We start from the raw sequence: 14608 nt of genomic DNA on the forward strand, positions 1-14608 counted from the left end.
GAAGGCTGAGGAGGAGAGGGAAGCCCCACTCTTGTATCTGACAGAGCTCCTGGTTGCTCCTTTCACACTGTTTCCTGGACCAGCGCTGCCATCATCCTCCCCAAATGCTGCCCCTCTCTCCCGCATAAATTGGCTCTGGCGTTCTATCAATCCTCAGTAGCCATCACATATTTCCAAGTAGCTACCCATTCAAGCACAATAAAATCCAATTCATTCAGTTCTATACAACAGCATCTCTATTATGCACAGGTTTAATTATCAATAGAAAATAAAAATTTACAGTGATTGAGAAAGGACCCAAAGAGGGATAGGAAAGTAATACTGTATCATCAGAACAGCCTATTCTCCTATCAGTTTTAATGACAGGGTGCTCCTTTTATTAGCTGAAATACAAAGAAGGCATAGGGAGTCTCAGGAAAATAACACTATATATGTGTGTGTGTGGGTACATATATATATATATATATTTCAGAAAATTCAACGTGCTCCATCATCAGGATGTCCATCACACATTTAATTTCTTCGGTACAACTTTTTATAAACTTGTTTTTCCTTTTTCAAAATCATTGGATTTCCAGATTAAATTCAGCACTACACAGTATGCCCTTGAAGTAAAATGAGGTTACCTGCTTTATTTGGATACCAAGTTCCCTTCCAGACAGCATTAAAATAAAGACAAGACTACACAGATAAAATCCAGTATAATTCAAATCCAACAATGAAAAATTTCCCCCATATTGTTGCAAAAGTCTTCCTACTGAAATGCTTTGCTACAATAATAAAAAGCATACATTACATATAAAAGATACCAGTGTACTAAAAAGTGACAGAAGTGGACTAGCAAACCCTTCAAAGCACATTATATAAATGACTAGCATTTAAAAACATTTCTCCTATAAAATGTAGGTCATTTACACTTATAAATTGGCGGTTTTCTTTCTAAAGCGGTGATGGGTGTTCAAAGAGTTAGCTGTTCTGTACAGTATATTATCTACCCAAACTACAATAGGTTTGTCTTTCTTTGTATTGAAGTTGAATATATTCATCTGATCAGCTGAGAAATCAAGTTTGAAAAATAAGTTTCTTGAAAAAAAAAAAAAAGAACCAAAGTAGAAACTTTAGTTATTGAAATGTGGCTATGAAATACGAAGAGAACTATTTCACAAAGGAACGGAGGTCACCTCACAACTTACAGGCTTGAATCTAAAACAGAAACGTGTGAAAATCCAAAGCAAACCACAAGGCCAGGTAGCAAGTACAGAAGCAAGAAGAAGAAGGAAAGAAACAAACCCCCACGCCCCTTCCTTTAGTGTGATGGGCACTGTCAGTGTTCCGGTCCTCCCCCTCTCACAGCAGGGCACTCAGGCCAGTCAATGCCTAGTGGAGGTGAGTACAGATGCTGTCAGATTGAGCCTGTTTCCCCTGCAACTTCGATTATGCTGTGTAAACAGTGTTACGTTCCAACAGAAGGAACAATGGAATTTGCTTTTATAAAAACGGATTAAAGATCATCATTATGAAATCAAAGGAGAATTAGTAACTCTGAAATGTTTTTAGAACTTTCCTGATGCTACTTGTAAAGTTAGCACTGCTATGTATTATTGCTTACATACAGTACATCATCATATGCCTTCTAACATAAAGCAGTACTGTGATTTGTTTGTACATATTTACAGATTCTTAAAAACAAGCTGTAAAAACATTACATACTTTCAGACAATACAAATTAGCACATTGGTACTCACTTCAAAACAAATGGAATGCATAACATTAATAAACATCATAAAGGAAGACTCACATAAAAGTCCTTGATTGTCAAGACACGTTTATATATAAACTCTAACTGTGCAGAATTACAGGTTCAATCACAGGTCCATCCTCAGTCGATGAACCATATTTACAGCATGGTATTGCATAAAAAAATAAAATAATGTTTACAGGGTTTTACTTTTTTATCCATTGGATTAAAGAAAGCAACAAACATAACTAGTAATGTTTGTCTGCTTTAGTTTGTTTCCTACTAAAGTTTTTAAGTCAAAAAAAAAGGAAACGTACGGTTTTTATTTGCAGAATACAGCAAAAACAATTGGAAAATTATTTCCCTGAAATAAAGCAATTTGAAACGGAAAAGGTTTAAATTAAATTGCAGACTCAAAAGATGTCTCACTGATTATAATAGTGCTTCTTCAAGTAAATACACCATGAAAAAATGAGTTCTCGTTTAAAATGTCCTTAGAAACGTAGTACTACAGTAAATGCCTACTTTCAAAGTTTCCCGGCTTTTTATTTATTTATTAGTTTTTTTTTTTTTTACAGCCCTTTAGAAACTCAAATTAATAAAACGAGAGAAGTGGCAAGAGATCTCACCTGGCTGGCACTTGGCGAGTGTTTCCCGTCTTAGAATCAAAAGCCTGTGCTAATAAGGAGCACATGGCCTGCTCTACCTCAGCAGGGACACGATGACCCATCCGCGGGCACCCTCAGCCAAAGCTGAGAAGAGATAGACTTCTACCTTAGCAAGTAGCATATCTGCATGTAGATCCAGAAAACTTTTAAGAGCCACTCAAATATTCCAAACCAAATTAAACATATATGCAATAAAAAAAATTAAGCTGAAAAATAAAGAGTAAACCCCAAAACACCTTTAGAGGATGTGTAGGAGATATTACCTCATCTACCATGATGCTTCCAATCTTCAAATAGGTGAGTAGACCCTAAGTGAAAAAGCGCACCTCGCTTACTTACATCGATCCAAAGTTTTAAGAGTGTGTGAGAGCATGCTTTCACAGGACAATCTGCTCAGTGCGAGAAATGGGAAGCCTGAGTTACACGAGGAGACCTCCCATCCTCTGTGTTTCTATCTAGAGCAGCAGCCCAGGCTGCTTGTCTTCTCTAGTAATGCCCGGATGGAATTCAAATCACTTTCTGAGCCAAACTGGGAAACCCAAAGTGTTGAGATGTTTATCATATGATGATAATACAAGGTGAGTCTGGTAGGCATTCAGCTTTTCACAGTAAGAGAGTGATGACTATACTTAAACAGCTAGTCAGTAAGTTATGCTGGCTAAGTATCATGTTATCTTAAGAATGCTTATAACCTGGTAGAAAAGTCTGCCATTAAGTAGATTGAAAGAAATGTGTTGACAGGAGTGCAACCCCTGAAATTTTGTTCACATGACTACCATTTGTCCAAGGCCTTCCTTCCCAAGCCTACCCTCCCCTAACTCAGCAAGAATCAAATTCTTAAAACTGTGCTGGTGATGTTCAACAAAAAAATCTACACTGTACCAAAAACGATGGCAAGTTCTCAAACACCCTTTTTTTTTTTTTTTTCCATCAGGCTCACAAGAGATCAAACTCAGGAGCTCAGTGCCTCCTCTGGGAGAGACACCACGGCTTCCCACTCCAGGGTGGGGCTCTGTGCTCACAGCTCACCTGGATGAAGTCTCCCGTGCACAACACACATCAATCTACAGAGTCAATAATGGCAGGACTTAAACATATTTACTTCAAAGAAGTCTCAAATACTTGTAAAATTTGGCAGCAAAGAAAGCTGTCAAATGGGAAAACTACTATTTCAAGCAAAGCTTCATAACCAAAGTGTAGAGGAAACCACATTAAACATAATTTATATTCCTTATAATAAAAAAACCACACCAATATATTCAAAATAAATGAATATTAAATGAAGGGTATTAAGGGTGGGTATTTCTTTGTTCCCTTTCTTTATGAGAACAGTCTTGGGAGAACAATTAAATAAAAGAAAATAATTTAAGTGGATAACATATTCTACACTGAAACCAAGAATGCACTTCCACAGGGCCAATGATAAAAGTGAAAATGGAGCTCAACAGTCTAAAGTTTCACCTTCCAAGAGTATTGATTTTAGATGATCACTGGTGCTGTATCCACATGTGCATCGTCACAAAGGCAGATTTAAAACACAAAAACCAAAAAGCTGGAACAAATCAAAAAAGGTAACAGAATATAACTAATGGTAGTCTCCAAAAATTAAAACTGGCCCGTGTGTAACTCCAACCATCATTCTTCAGAAAAGTATATATATACTTATATATATAAAAGCGCTATTTATTGTACCATGCTGTATTATTTTAAGACAAAGTATTAAAAAAAACATTCATGGTATAAGGTAAAGTCTGTAGTTTATTTAGGTTTGAAATTCAACAAAAAAAAATTCCCATCACTCATCTAGCTGAAAAAGAAATATTAGTTACTGGAATTAGTAAACACTTTTGGTTTGTAAAATTGTAATGAGCAGTGTTCATTAAAAAGTAACTTAAGATAAAATAAGCAATAAAAATGCCCATTTCTTTAGTTTCTCTGGATACTGTTTAATTATCCAATCTATTAAGATTCTAGAAAGAGGAGGATTAAACCAGGTTTTACAGTTCCAAAGATATTCCAATTTCTTTTTATTGCCAAAAAGTAAAATTGTCAATTATGAGATGATTATGACACAATCATATCAAACCTAAAATCTAATTTTTTTTTAGTCTGAGAAATCAAAAATACCAAATAGATTCTAAGTGCTCTATGTTAAATGAAGTGTATATGTAAAGTAAAATACAATTAAGCTTTAAAACGTGGAATATACATTTTATGTAAGCATTATGTTCTTGGGAATGTAATCTACAGAGTATTCTTTGCTAAAACTTCAAAACCTTGATACCTGCACATGAAAAATCATAGAAAATATCTAGGTACAACTGTACAAAGAAACTGACACCAATATGCACACTTCCATAGAGAAGTGAACGCTTCAACAGTTGTGTATTTTGGTAAAAGTTTTGAAAGTATGCATATTTTAAGAGTAATTAGGCTTTTAAATAGTAGAGTCTTAGACTATCAGATTTTTATTACTTTTTTTTTTCTTCAAAAAAACCCCACACAGGTCAATATAATGCAAAACGAAAACCAAGGGTCTGTGGCATATCATTCTTTTTAAAAGGTGGTTTCTTGGTTTTATTTTTCTTCTCCCATAGGACACACTAATTTATTTAAGCCATAATCTCTTGACATTTAAACTTTGAAGTTCACTCTGTCTATAAAGTATACTTAGATTCCCTGCTGAAGTGCAATGACTAGGCTGAAAAACTTAGAAACAGTATGAGTAAATTTCACACAATTACTAATCTCCTAAGAAGGTACAATGTTATCAGTTAGGAAACAATTGTGCGAGTCTTTTTTTTTTTTTCCTTTTTAACTTGGTGTAGATGGAATAGCAAGTTTCTGATCTAAAACAAGTAATGCATTGCTTCTATAAAGGTGACAACATGTAAGGCAGTTCAAAGAATGCTGACTAACCAAACAAAATGCAGTAACTGGATTATCTTGCTATTCATATCAGCTTAACTTGTTATAACGCATTGCTCTTAAATCTGTACAGCACTCCATTTTACACAGAGTAACCCCACTCTTGATTAATCTGTTCTAAAGTGCCAGTATTATTTACACTTTTTTTTTTTTTTTAGCCAAAAGTCTGGCCAGTTGTGGCATCGGGCGAAGATGTCATCCCAGCTCTGTTATCATTTACATTCACCAAGGGAAATTCTGAAAATTCAGCACTTGTCCCTGGTCCCCGCAGGTTCACCTGTCCGTTGGCAGTGCTAAACTGAGTAGCTATTCCAGCTCTTGATCCATGATATGGAGCACGGAAGGGCTGTTCAAAGGAGCTCATTTGGTAAGCTTGGTGGACAGGCTGAGCCTCAGCTTTCTTCTGAGAAGTCACTTGATCCAGAAAGTCCTGTGTTGACGTGGCAGAGGCATGGTTTGTCTCATCACCTGAAAAGGGAAATGAGTGTTGTGAATCACTAACTATTAGTCCAAAGTGGGACTTATCTGGAGTTGTTCTTAGTGGAGAATTCATTCCTGATCGAAAGCTGTTGATGGGCATGGCTGCATAGACTTGCTTGTCTATGGAAGAGAATGCTGGCTGATTGGGAAGGGTCTGGTTATCAGTCACAAAGTTAAGGCTCGGGCTATTCAAATAGGCATCATTTTGGCTAGTTCTGTCCAAAGCCTGCTGCAGAAACTTGGAGTACTCCTGCAACATGTTGGCTTTATCTGATGAGGATGCTTGGGAGCTGGATCCCACGCTCTCGGACGGGGTGACCTCAGGGACTTCTGAAGAATTTATGGATATGCTAGAAGTCACTTCAGTGTCCGCAACACTAAATGATATCTCGTGCTGTCCGTTAGCTTTATGGGAATAATGATCCAACAGAGTCTGTAGTACCTCATCTGGAATAACATTTTTGTCATGATTACTCTTAATCTCCACATTCAGGGCCTGTGAATCCAATATGGACGCTGTGGCACTTTCATCAATGACACTTGCCACAGCTGCTTGTGTTACGGAAGGCTGGGAAGCAATAGTACCCACATTCAGCGCATACTCCCTGCTGTTGTTGCTTGCTGCTTGAAGATACCGCTTCTTCTTCAGAAACTGCATAGCGTCGTCATAGTTAGTGCTGCTATGCACAGGCTTGCTGGGGCCCTCTTGCAAATTATCAACCTGATCTATGTCGGCATTGCCTTCTGAGTCCAGTAAAGTTTGCTTATCCACAAGTTCAAAAGCGTACTTTGAAACTTTGCTCTCCTCATATGTGGATAAAGGGGAAATGGTCTGATTTTGCTCCAGTGGCTGTTTCAGAGTTCTCTTGCTGTTAATCTTTTTGAGAACCAACTTTGGTGGGTGTATTTCTCCTGACGCGTCTTCCAAATGAGATCCCCCAACTGAAGAATGTGGCATCTCAACAGCATATTCTGCTACCATGTACTCATCTTTCACCTTAGTACTTGAAGAGTAGAGAGGCAAATAGTCATTTTTGTCTTTCTTCAGGTCCGATTTGTCCAAAGCACTCTCCTTGTCCATTCCGGATGATTTCTTCTCGGTTTTCTGCCTTTTCTTCTTCGGCAGTGAGTTGTCTTTTGGTGATGTAGAGAAGCCTGAATCCTCCTCGGATGTCAGAAGGCCACCTTTGATGGCACATCTGTTTAGTTTTTTGTCATGATTTTCATGGCACATACGTTTATGTTTCAAAACACGATCTGTTCTGGAAAAATACTGCCGAGTTCAGAGGTTGCAAGTAGTTTTTGTTTGTTTGTTTATATTTTTTAGTAAACCAGGAAAAAAGAAAAAGAAAGGAAGAAGAGCATTAATATAAAGCTATATAAGTATAATAAATCACCCCAAGTAAAATCACTGAGCCAATTTTCTGTTAAGTCTTATCAGTGACTGATATAAAGGTCCTAGCATCACACTTTCTAATTAAATCACTAGACTTCTTCTATAATTTGATTAGGACAGGAAGCTATTCAGGCCATTCTCTTACCTGTAAACAGTATTCACATTGGTAAGGCTTCTCTCCACTGTGAGTTCTCTTATGCCTTTCCATATGATATTTTTGTATGAATCTCATACCACACTCATCACAGCGAAATGGTTTTTCACCTAGTACATGATACACAAAATTTGAAATAAGTAGTGTAAATTAAGGAACTGATTTACCGCAGGAATTATTAAAATAAGTGGTTTTTGAAAGCTAATGATAGTTGGTTCTTATTAAATGACACAAAATCTCTAATACTTTAAGAGCATCTTGTGAGCCCAATGTGGTTGCAAAGTGGTTAAAGTCTTTGCTTTCCACATGCCAGGATTCCATATGAGCGCCAGTGTGTAACCTGGCAGTGATGCTTCCCATCCAGCTCCCTGCTTGTGGCCTGGGAAAGCAGTCGAGGACGGCCCAAAGTCTCGGGACCTGCACTCGTGTAGGAGACCCAGAAGAAGCTCCTGGCTTCAGATTGGCTCAGCTTTGGCCATTGTGGCCACCTTGGGAATGAATCAGCAGACAGAAGATCTTCCTCTCTATCTCTCCTCTTCTCTGTATATCTGACTTTCAAATAACAATAAGAAAGTCTTACAAATTTTTTTTTTTACTTCATAGAAATGAAAAGGATTAAGGGCTGGCACAATGGGTTCAATTAGCTAATCTTCCACTTGCGAGCACTGGCATCTCATATGGGGGTCCTGGCTGCTCTACTTTCCATCCAGTACCCTGCTTGTGCCCTGGGAAAGCAGCAGAGAATGGCACAAGGCTTTGGGACACTGCCCCCACATTTGAGAACCAGAAAATGGTCCTGGCTCTTAGCTTCAGATTAGCTCAGCTCTGGCCATTGTGGCCATCTGGGGAGTGAGTCAGCAAATGGAATATTTTTCCTTCTCTTAATCTCTCTGTAAATCTGCCTTTCCAATAAAAATAAATAATGTTTTTCTTTTAGAATGAAAAGGACTAGAATAATATTAGAAAGAAATGAAGGGCAGTGACTGAAACTCCAGTGGCATTCAGCAAATGGCGATCTGAACTCTACCAGCAACGAGGTGGGAAGGGACTTTCATGGGGAGTTTGGGAGGAGAATCCAGACAAAGAACTGCCCATCCTGTTGATCCATTTGATTTGACCAGGAGCAGAGACAGAGCAGCAGATCTCAGACGGGCAGTGTAAGAACAGGGTGAATTTCACAGCCCAGTCAGCCCCCTAAAGCTGAATTGAGCGCTATTTCATGTAAGGAGGCAAAGGCAAGGGAAAGGACTGAGCATGAATTCATTTCTGACTCAGTGAACTGCAGCAACATGGCATTCTACAGGTTCCACCCAAGACAGGTCTGGGTAGCCCTCATAAGTGTCGGCCAGCAGATCAAGAACTGTAGTAGTGGTACGTCAGGCACCATTTTGTACACTGTAGCAATAGCTTTAGAACTGCAGGGACAACAGTGAATAGTGAGTGCATCTGCTGAACTCACAAGAATTTACTGAGTTCAATGAACTGCATGGGTCCCACAGGAAATAATACCAACTGTGGCATCGTACGAGTCAAAATAGGTCCGTGTGGCACACAGACCTAATGTCCAACAGGTTCTGACAATATCAGCGCCACCAACAACCTAATTATATAAGACACCTGGTGTCTCTCTAATCCTGGGACCTGCTCCAACCAGAAGTGGGAGAAAGGTTGTACAGACAACGGTGCAACCTCAGCACAGTGTCACAGGAGGGGAGAGAGGTGAGTCAGGATCTAGGGCTGTGGAGACCAAGGTGGAAATCTAACATAAAAACCCAGACCTGGAACTCGCTGGAGGTTGTGGCACAAGTGGCTGCAAACAAAGAGCCATGTAACAACTGCAGTAAGTAAAATTGCATTGTAGACCTGTGGCTGACACAGCTTAGAAACCTGCCCAAAGGAGAAGACTCTGCTAACCAGAAATACAATGACCAAGAGCAAAACAGGAGACAAAGGTACAATGACTATTACTGAAAACTCCCCCTGCAAAGGAGCAAAACCTTATACCAACCTCAGAGTTAACTGAGGAATACATCAAGAATATGGAGGACACAGAATTCAGAAAACTCATTTTAAAGCTTCTGATCAAAAATTAGAAGTTGATGCAAGAGTTCAAAGAATTTAAGGAAGCAATGTATCAAATCAAGAGAGAAGCAAACAAAAAGCTGGAAGCAGAGCTGGATCAGGCCAAAAAAAAAGTATTCAAGAATTGAAAGACACTATTAAGAGGCCTAATATAAGAGTTATGGGAGTCCCAGAAGGTGCAGAAAGAGAAACTGGTTGTACAAATACATTTAATGAAATAATGAAGGAAAATTTCCCTAATCTAGAGAAAGAACTGGGAAACAAGACGCAGGAGGGACAGAGAACTCCCAACAGGCTTGATCAAAAGTGATCTTCACCAAGGCACATCGTCATCAAGCTCTCTTCAATTGAACATAAGGAAAAGATCCTTAAACATGCACGTGAAAAAAATCAATTGACATATAAAGGAATGCCAATTAAACTCACAGGAGACCTCTCACAGGAAACTCTACAGACAAGAAGAGAAGAGTGACATATTCCAGATTCTAAAAGAAAAAAATTGTCAGCCTAGGAGAACATATCCAGCAAAGCTTTCTTTTGTCTTTGAAAATGAAAGAAAATTCTTCCACAGTAAAGAAAAGTTAAAAGAATTTGCCTCTTTCAAACCTGCCCTACAATTGATACTTCAAGATATTCTCTTGACAGAGAAGAGGAATAGCACCTACCAAAACCAAAGGCAAATGGGAAGAACATCCCAGGAAAATGACAACAGAAGCCTAAACCAATGAATAGCCCATTCCTATAATGACAAGACCAAAGTATTCAACTCTGAATGTAAATGGCTTGAGCTCAATTAAAGGTCATAGATTAGTAGACTGGATTAAAAAACAAAACCCATCTGTTTGTTATCTGTAGCAGACACACTTCAACAAAGATCAGCGGAAACTACATCGCATGGGTTTTGTTGTTTTCTGTTGGTTTTATCTCTTCAAAACACCTTCTTCTGATTAAATCATTCAATGACACGTAGATCATGCAGTGGCATCATTTTCTTCAAGAAGGTTCTTGATTTTCATTTCTTTAGCTACATGTTAATCATTTAATAGCATGTTATTTAACTTCATGGTGTTGTAAATTTCTTTTTTCTCCCTGATGTTGAGTTTGTTTTGTGGCTCTTCATTTAAGGGGATGTATAGTAGCTGTGTAATGGAGACTGTCATATCTAATAACATGTCAGTTAACTTCATGGCATTGTAAATTTCTATTTTTCTTTCTATTGTTGATTTTGTATTACGACATTTCATTTGAGGGGATATACAGTAGCTGTGAAATGGAGACTAACATCCATATGTGAGGATGCAGTGTAGTACGCATTTCTGCTTCCAGGCAAAGATGGACTTACAATGAAACTGTTTACTATATCTTGACAACAGTTTTCTGGACTCTCTGCCATTATCCCGTGCCCGCAATGATGGACATATGACTAAGTATGAAGAACTATATGCTAGTAATGATATAGAGGAACTGGGGGGGGGTGGAGGGAACTGGGGAGGGGATAAGGGAATATGGAATTGTATCATAAAATGATAATAATAATAAAATGTAAAAAAAAACAAAGGGGGGAGCTGGCAAGAAGGATGAAGTTGTGGTGGTCTGCTTGGAATTGTACCTATAAAACCTATTCTCTTTACAGTAATTAAAAACAAAAGAAAAAATTAAAAAAAAATTAAACTAAAGATAAATTAACTGAAGAAAACTCTGGCTTTTTCAGAAATAACAAGCACTTGAAACACCCATGACTTAAGAGCACTTTTCACAATCATTCATTTGTTGCTTAAAAACAAGCTTTCAACAGCCTATCCGTAATTACACACAGCCAGAGCATTCCTCATCTACGCATTCGAAACGCTCCAAAGTTCAGAAGTCCGTGAGGACTCACTTGACAGGTGGAAATTCCCGCAACTATGCTGACAAAATTTTGCACAAAATTATTTTAATACAGTACAAAATAATCTCAGGCTAAAAGGGTATATCTGAAACACAAATGAATTTTATGTTCAAATTGGGATCACATTTCCAATCTCACTTCATCTTACTGTATAAACCCAGATACTCCAAAATCTGAGAAATCTGGTATCAAAAGCAGGTCTGGTCCCAAGCATTTCAAGGAAGGGCCCTCTACTTCACAGAAGAGCTGTGGTGACTGAGTCAGCCAAAGAGGAACACTGATGGAAGCTACCCTCCTGGGTACCTATTCGTCTGATTAGCCAACTGCTGTAATCTTCATTGCTTTCTGTTCATTTGGATTTTTTGCTTTATTCTAGGATGTACTTTCTTTCTTCCTCTGCTTTCTTTTACATCTTTTAAACTTTATTTTTTTTTTTTAGCTTTTGATTCTTTGTCTTTATACCAGTCAATCTAGAAATGTTTAAGATGTCAGTTTTGCTGTTTAGAAATCTTTATAGGTAATGAAGTTACTTAGATACTTTCAAAGTATAGACAACAATAAAAACAAGTGTTCTAGGACAGTGGCCTCCTTCCTGGCTTTGTTCCCCCACAGGTATTTGTTTCCAGAACTTCTTAAAACAAGTATAAGTAAAATACAAATACTATCTTTTCTGTTTTCTCTTACAAAGAGAACATTTTATTCACTGTTCTCACCTACTTTTATCTTTCAGATAAGGAATCCTTTCTTCACTGTATCTTAGAAATCTAATTAGTAGAAAGAGGACTAATTCATTCTTTCTGATAGCTAGCATTTGCTTTTTACTGACAGGAGATAAGCTACTACATCCTATTTTTAATTAAAACTCTATTATTTCCAAACAGTTGCTATTACAAATCAAATAAAAAGCCTTGTAAATACTTGAGGTATACTCATAGAATGCACTCCCAAAATGTACTTAGGATTTTGAACTAAACTGATCTCCACAGCAGACCCAATCCACTGTACCTGCTACTGTAAGCCACGGCTGAGTGGCTATTCCTCAATTCAAGTCTCTGATGAGTGAGGAAGCCAACAGGCGGGAAGGCATCTGGGCCACAGGAGGGGGAACAGCTTTGCATTTCATCTTCTGTGAACTATCTGCTCACTCCCCTCACCCTCCACGCTCTAAGTCTGGCCTTCTTCTTGATGAACTTCAAAGAACTTTATTAAAGAGGCTGCTCTTTGGTCTCTTTCCAAGACTTTTTCCTGGCCTTCTTCCCTGTATCAAACGGTGGGCAAGGTCAGGGTGGAGTAGTTTGGTACAGAGGATTTCATGTGTATGTAGTTGAATTTACCAGTCTTCTTTTTGTGGTATTTTATTCTGAACATTATTTAGATCCTCCTGTTCCAGCATATTCAGATTTTTACACTTTTATAGTTGTTTTTTAAAATTAGATTTTTGATAAATATAGAGTTCATCTGAGGCAGAATACGGGGTCTAAGTGGGCACGAACCTCTTTCTTGATAACTATTTGGTTTTCCTAGCACCATTCACTGAAAAACCTGACTTTTCCTGACCACATTTCTACATCATGATCACATACCAGGAAGTCCCTGGCAGGGCTTTCCTTCACATTGCTCTTTCCTGGGGTGTGGTCTGTCTTGTTCCCTCATAAACTTCAAAATTAGGTTATCTAGTATTTGAGGAGGGGAGGAAGTAGAACTGTCTGAAATGTTTATGGAAAACTGAAATCCTTTGTAATGTTGACTTGCTAAAACAAAAGGTTATGTGTTTCCATTTCACAAAGTCTTGCATCCTCAACAGTGCCTTTATTGATTTTCCTCATAGAGGACTCCCATATCTCATCACATTTACTACTACCTATTTTGTGCTTTTGTTGAGGTTATTGTAAAAAAAAATGCTTTCTCCTATTCAGCTTCTTCATAAAAAAGATTTATATATATATATTTTATTGGAAAGGCAGATACACAGAGAGAAGGAAACACCAAGAGAAAGATCTTTTGTTCACTGATTTATTCCCCAAGCGGTCGCAACAGACAGACCTGAACTGATTTGAAGCCAGGAGCCAGGAGCCCCCTCTGAGTCTCCCATGCAAGTGCAGGGTACCAAGGCCTTGGGCCGCCTCAACTGCTTTCCCAGGCAACAGGTAGGGAGCCAGATGGAAAGCGGAGCAGCTGGGATACTAACTGATGCCCATATGTGATCCTGGCACATGCAAGGTGAGGCCTCCAGGTCCCCTATGTAACTTCTACTGTTTGTGTAACAAAGAGAATGAGTTTCTGCTATTTTAATAAATTTTATTGTGCACAGGTTTTTTTTTTTTTTAATTGCTCAGGCTTTTGTTAAACTTGTACTTTTTTTGGCTAGTATTCTTTTTTTTTTTTTTAATTGCAAAGTCAGACATACAGAGAGGATGAGAGGCAGAGAAGATCTTCTGTCCAATGATTCACTCCCCAAGTGAGCGCCACGGCCGGTACTGCGCCGACCCGAAGCCAGGCGCCAGGAAGTTCTTCCAGGTCTCCCACGCAGGTGCAGGGTCCCAAGGCTCTGGGCCGTCCTTGACTGCTTTCCCAGGCCACAGGCAGGGAGCTGGATGGGAAGTAGAGCTGCCCTGGGATTGGAACTAGCACCCATATAGGATCCCAGCACATTCAAGGCGAGGACTTTAGCTGCTAGGCCAACGTGCCGGGCCCTCTGGCTACTATTTTTGAGCAGCATATTATATTAAAAACTAGTACTGATAATAAACTTTCTATCTTGTTCCTGATTTTGTTACTTTGGTATGCTTCCTACTCTTGAATAGAAATGAAAATGAAATGTCTGGCACCTATTTTCCATAAGGAAAATGTGAACATTTGAATGAAAATTTCCCTTGAAGAAATCCCTTCATTAGTCCTCTTTTTTTTTAAATGATTTATTTTATTTTTTTATTAGAAAGGCGGATATACAGAGAGGAGAGACAGAAAGGAAGATCTTCCGTCTGATGATTCACTCCCCGAGTGAGCGCAATGGCCGATGCTATGCCGATCTGAAGCCAGGAGCCTCTTCCGGTCTCCCACGCGGGTGCAAGGTCCCAAGGCTTTGGGCTGTCCTTGTCTGCTTTCCCAGGCCACAAGCAGGGAGCTGGAAGGGAAGCGGGGCTGCCGGGATTAGAACCACATGGGATCCCGGGCGTGCAAGGCGAGGACCTTAACCACTGCGCCATCACGCCGGGCCCTCATTTGTCATCTTTAAAACTTGTACCCCTGAACTGGAAAACAGATCTGTCTAGTA

General features: G+C 38.9%; 1 protein-coding gene across 7 annotated transcripts in view; it reads right to left on the minus strand.

Annotated features, from left to right (window-relative positions):
• Nucleotides 1–493: 493 nt before the first annotated feature.
• LOC121171225 (zinc finger protein 148) overlaps nt 494–14608 on the minus strand; it is a 166528-nt gene continuing 152413 nt past the window's right edge. For 4 of the 7 annotated variants that reach the window (XM_041002837.1, XM_041002835.1, XM_041002834.1 and 1 more), the window contains 2 exons: nt 7356–7474; nt 494–7087 (listed from right to left, as the gene is read on the minus strand). In XM_041002837.1, the coding sequence (XP_040858771.1) occupies nt 5489–7087; nt 7356–7474 (1718 nt within the window). In that variant the 3' untranslated portion in view covers nt 494–5488. The remainder of the gene's footprint in view (nt 7088–7355; nt 7475–14608) is intronic. The other 3 variants (XM_041002839.1, XM_041002840.1, XM_041002842.1) reach the window with 3 other exon arrangements.

The sequence above is a fragment of the Ochotona curzoniae genome, unplaced genomic scaffold, assembly GCF_017591425.1.
Source record: "Ochotona curzoniae isolate NIBS_2020 unplaced genomic scaffold, NIBS_Ocur_1.0 scaffold_2587, whole genome shotgun sequence".
NCBI classification, from domain to species: domain Eukaryota; kingdom Metazoa; phylum Chordata; class Mammalia; order Lagomorpha; family Ochotonidae; genus Ochotona; species Ochotona curzoniae.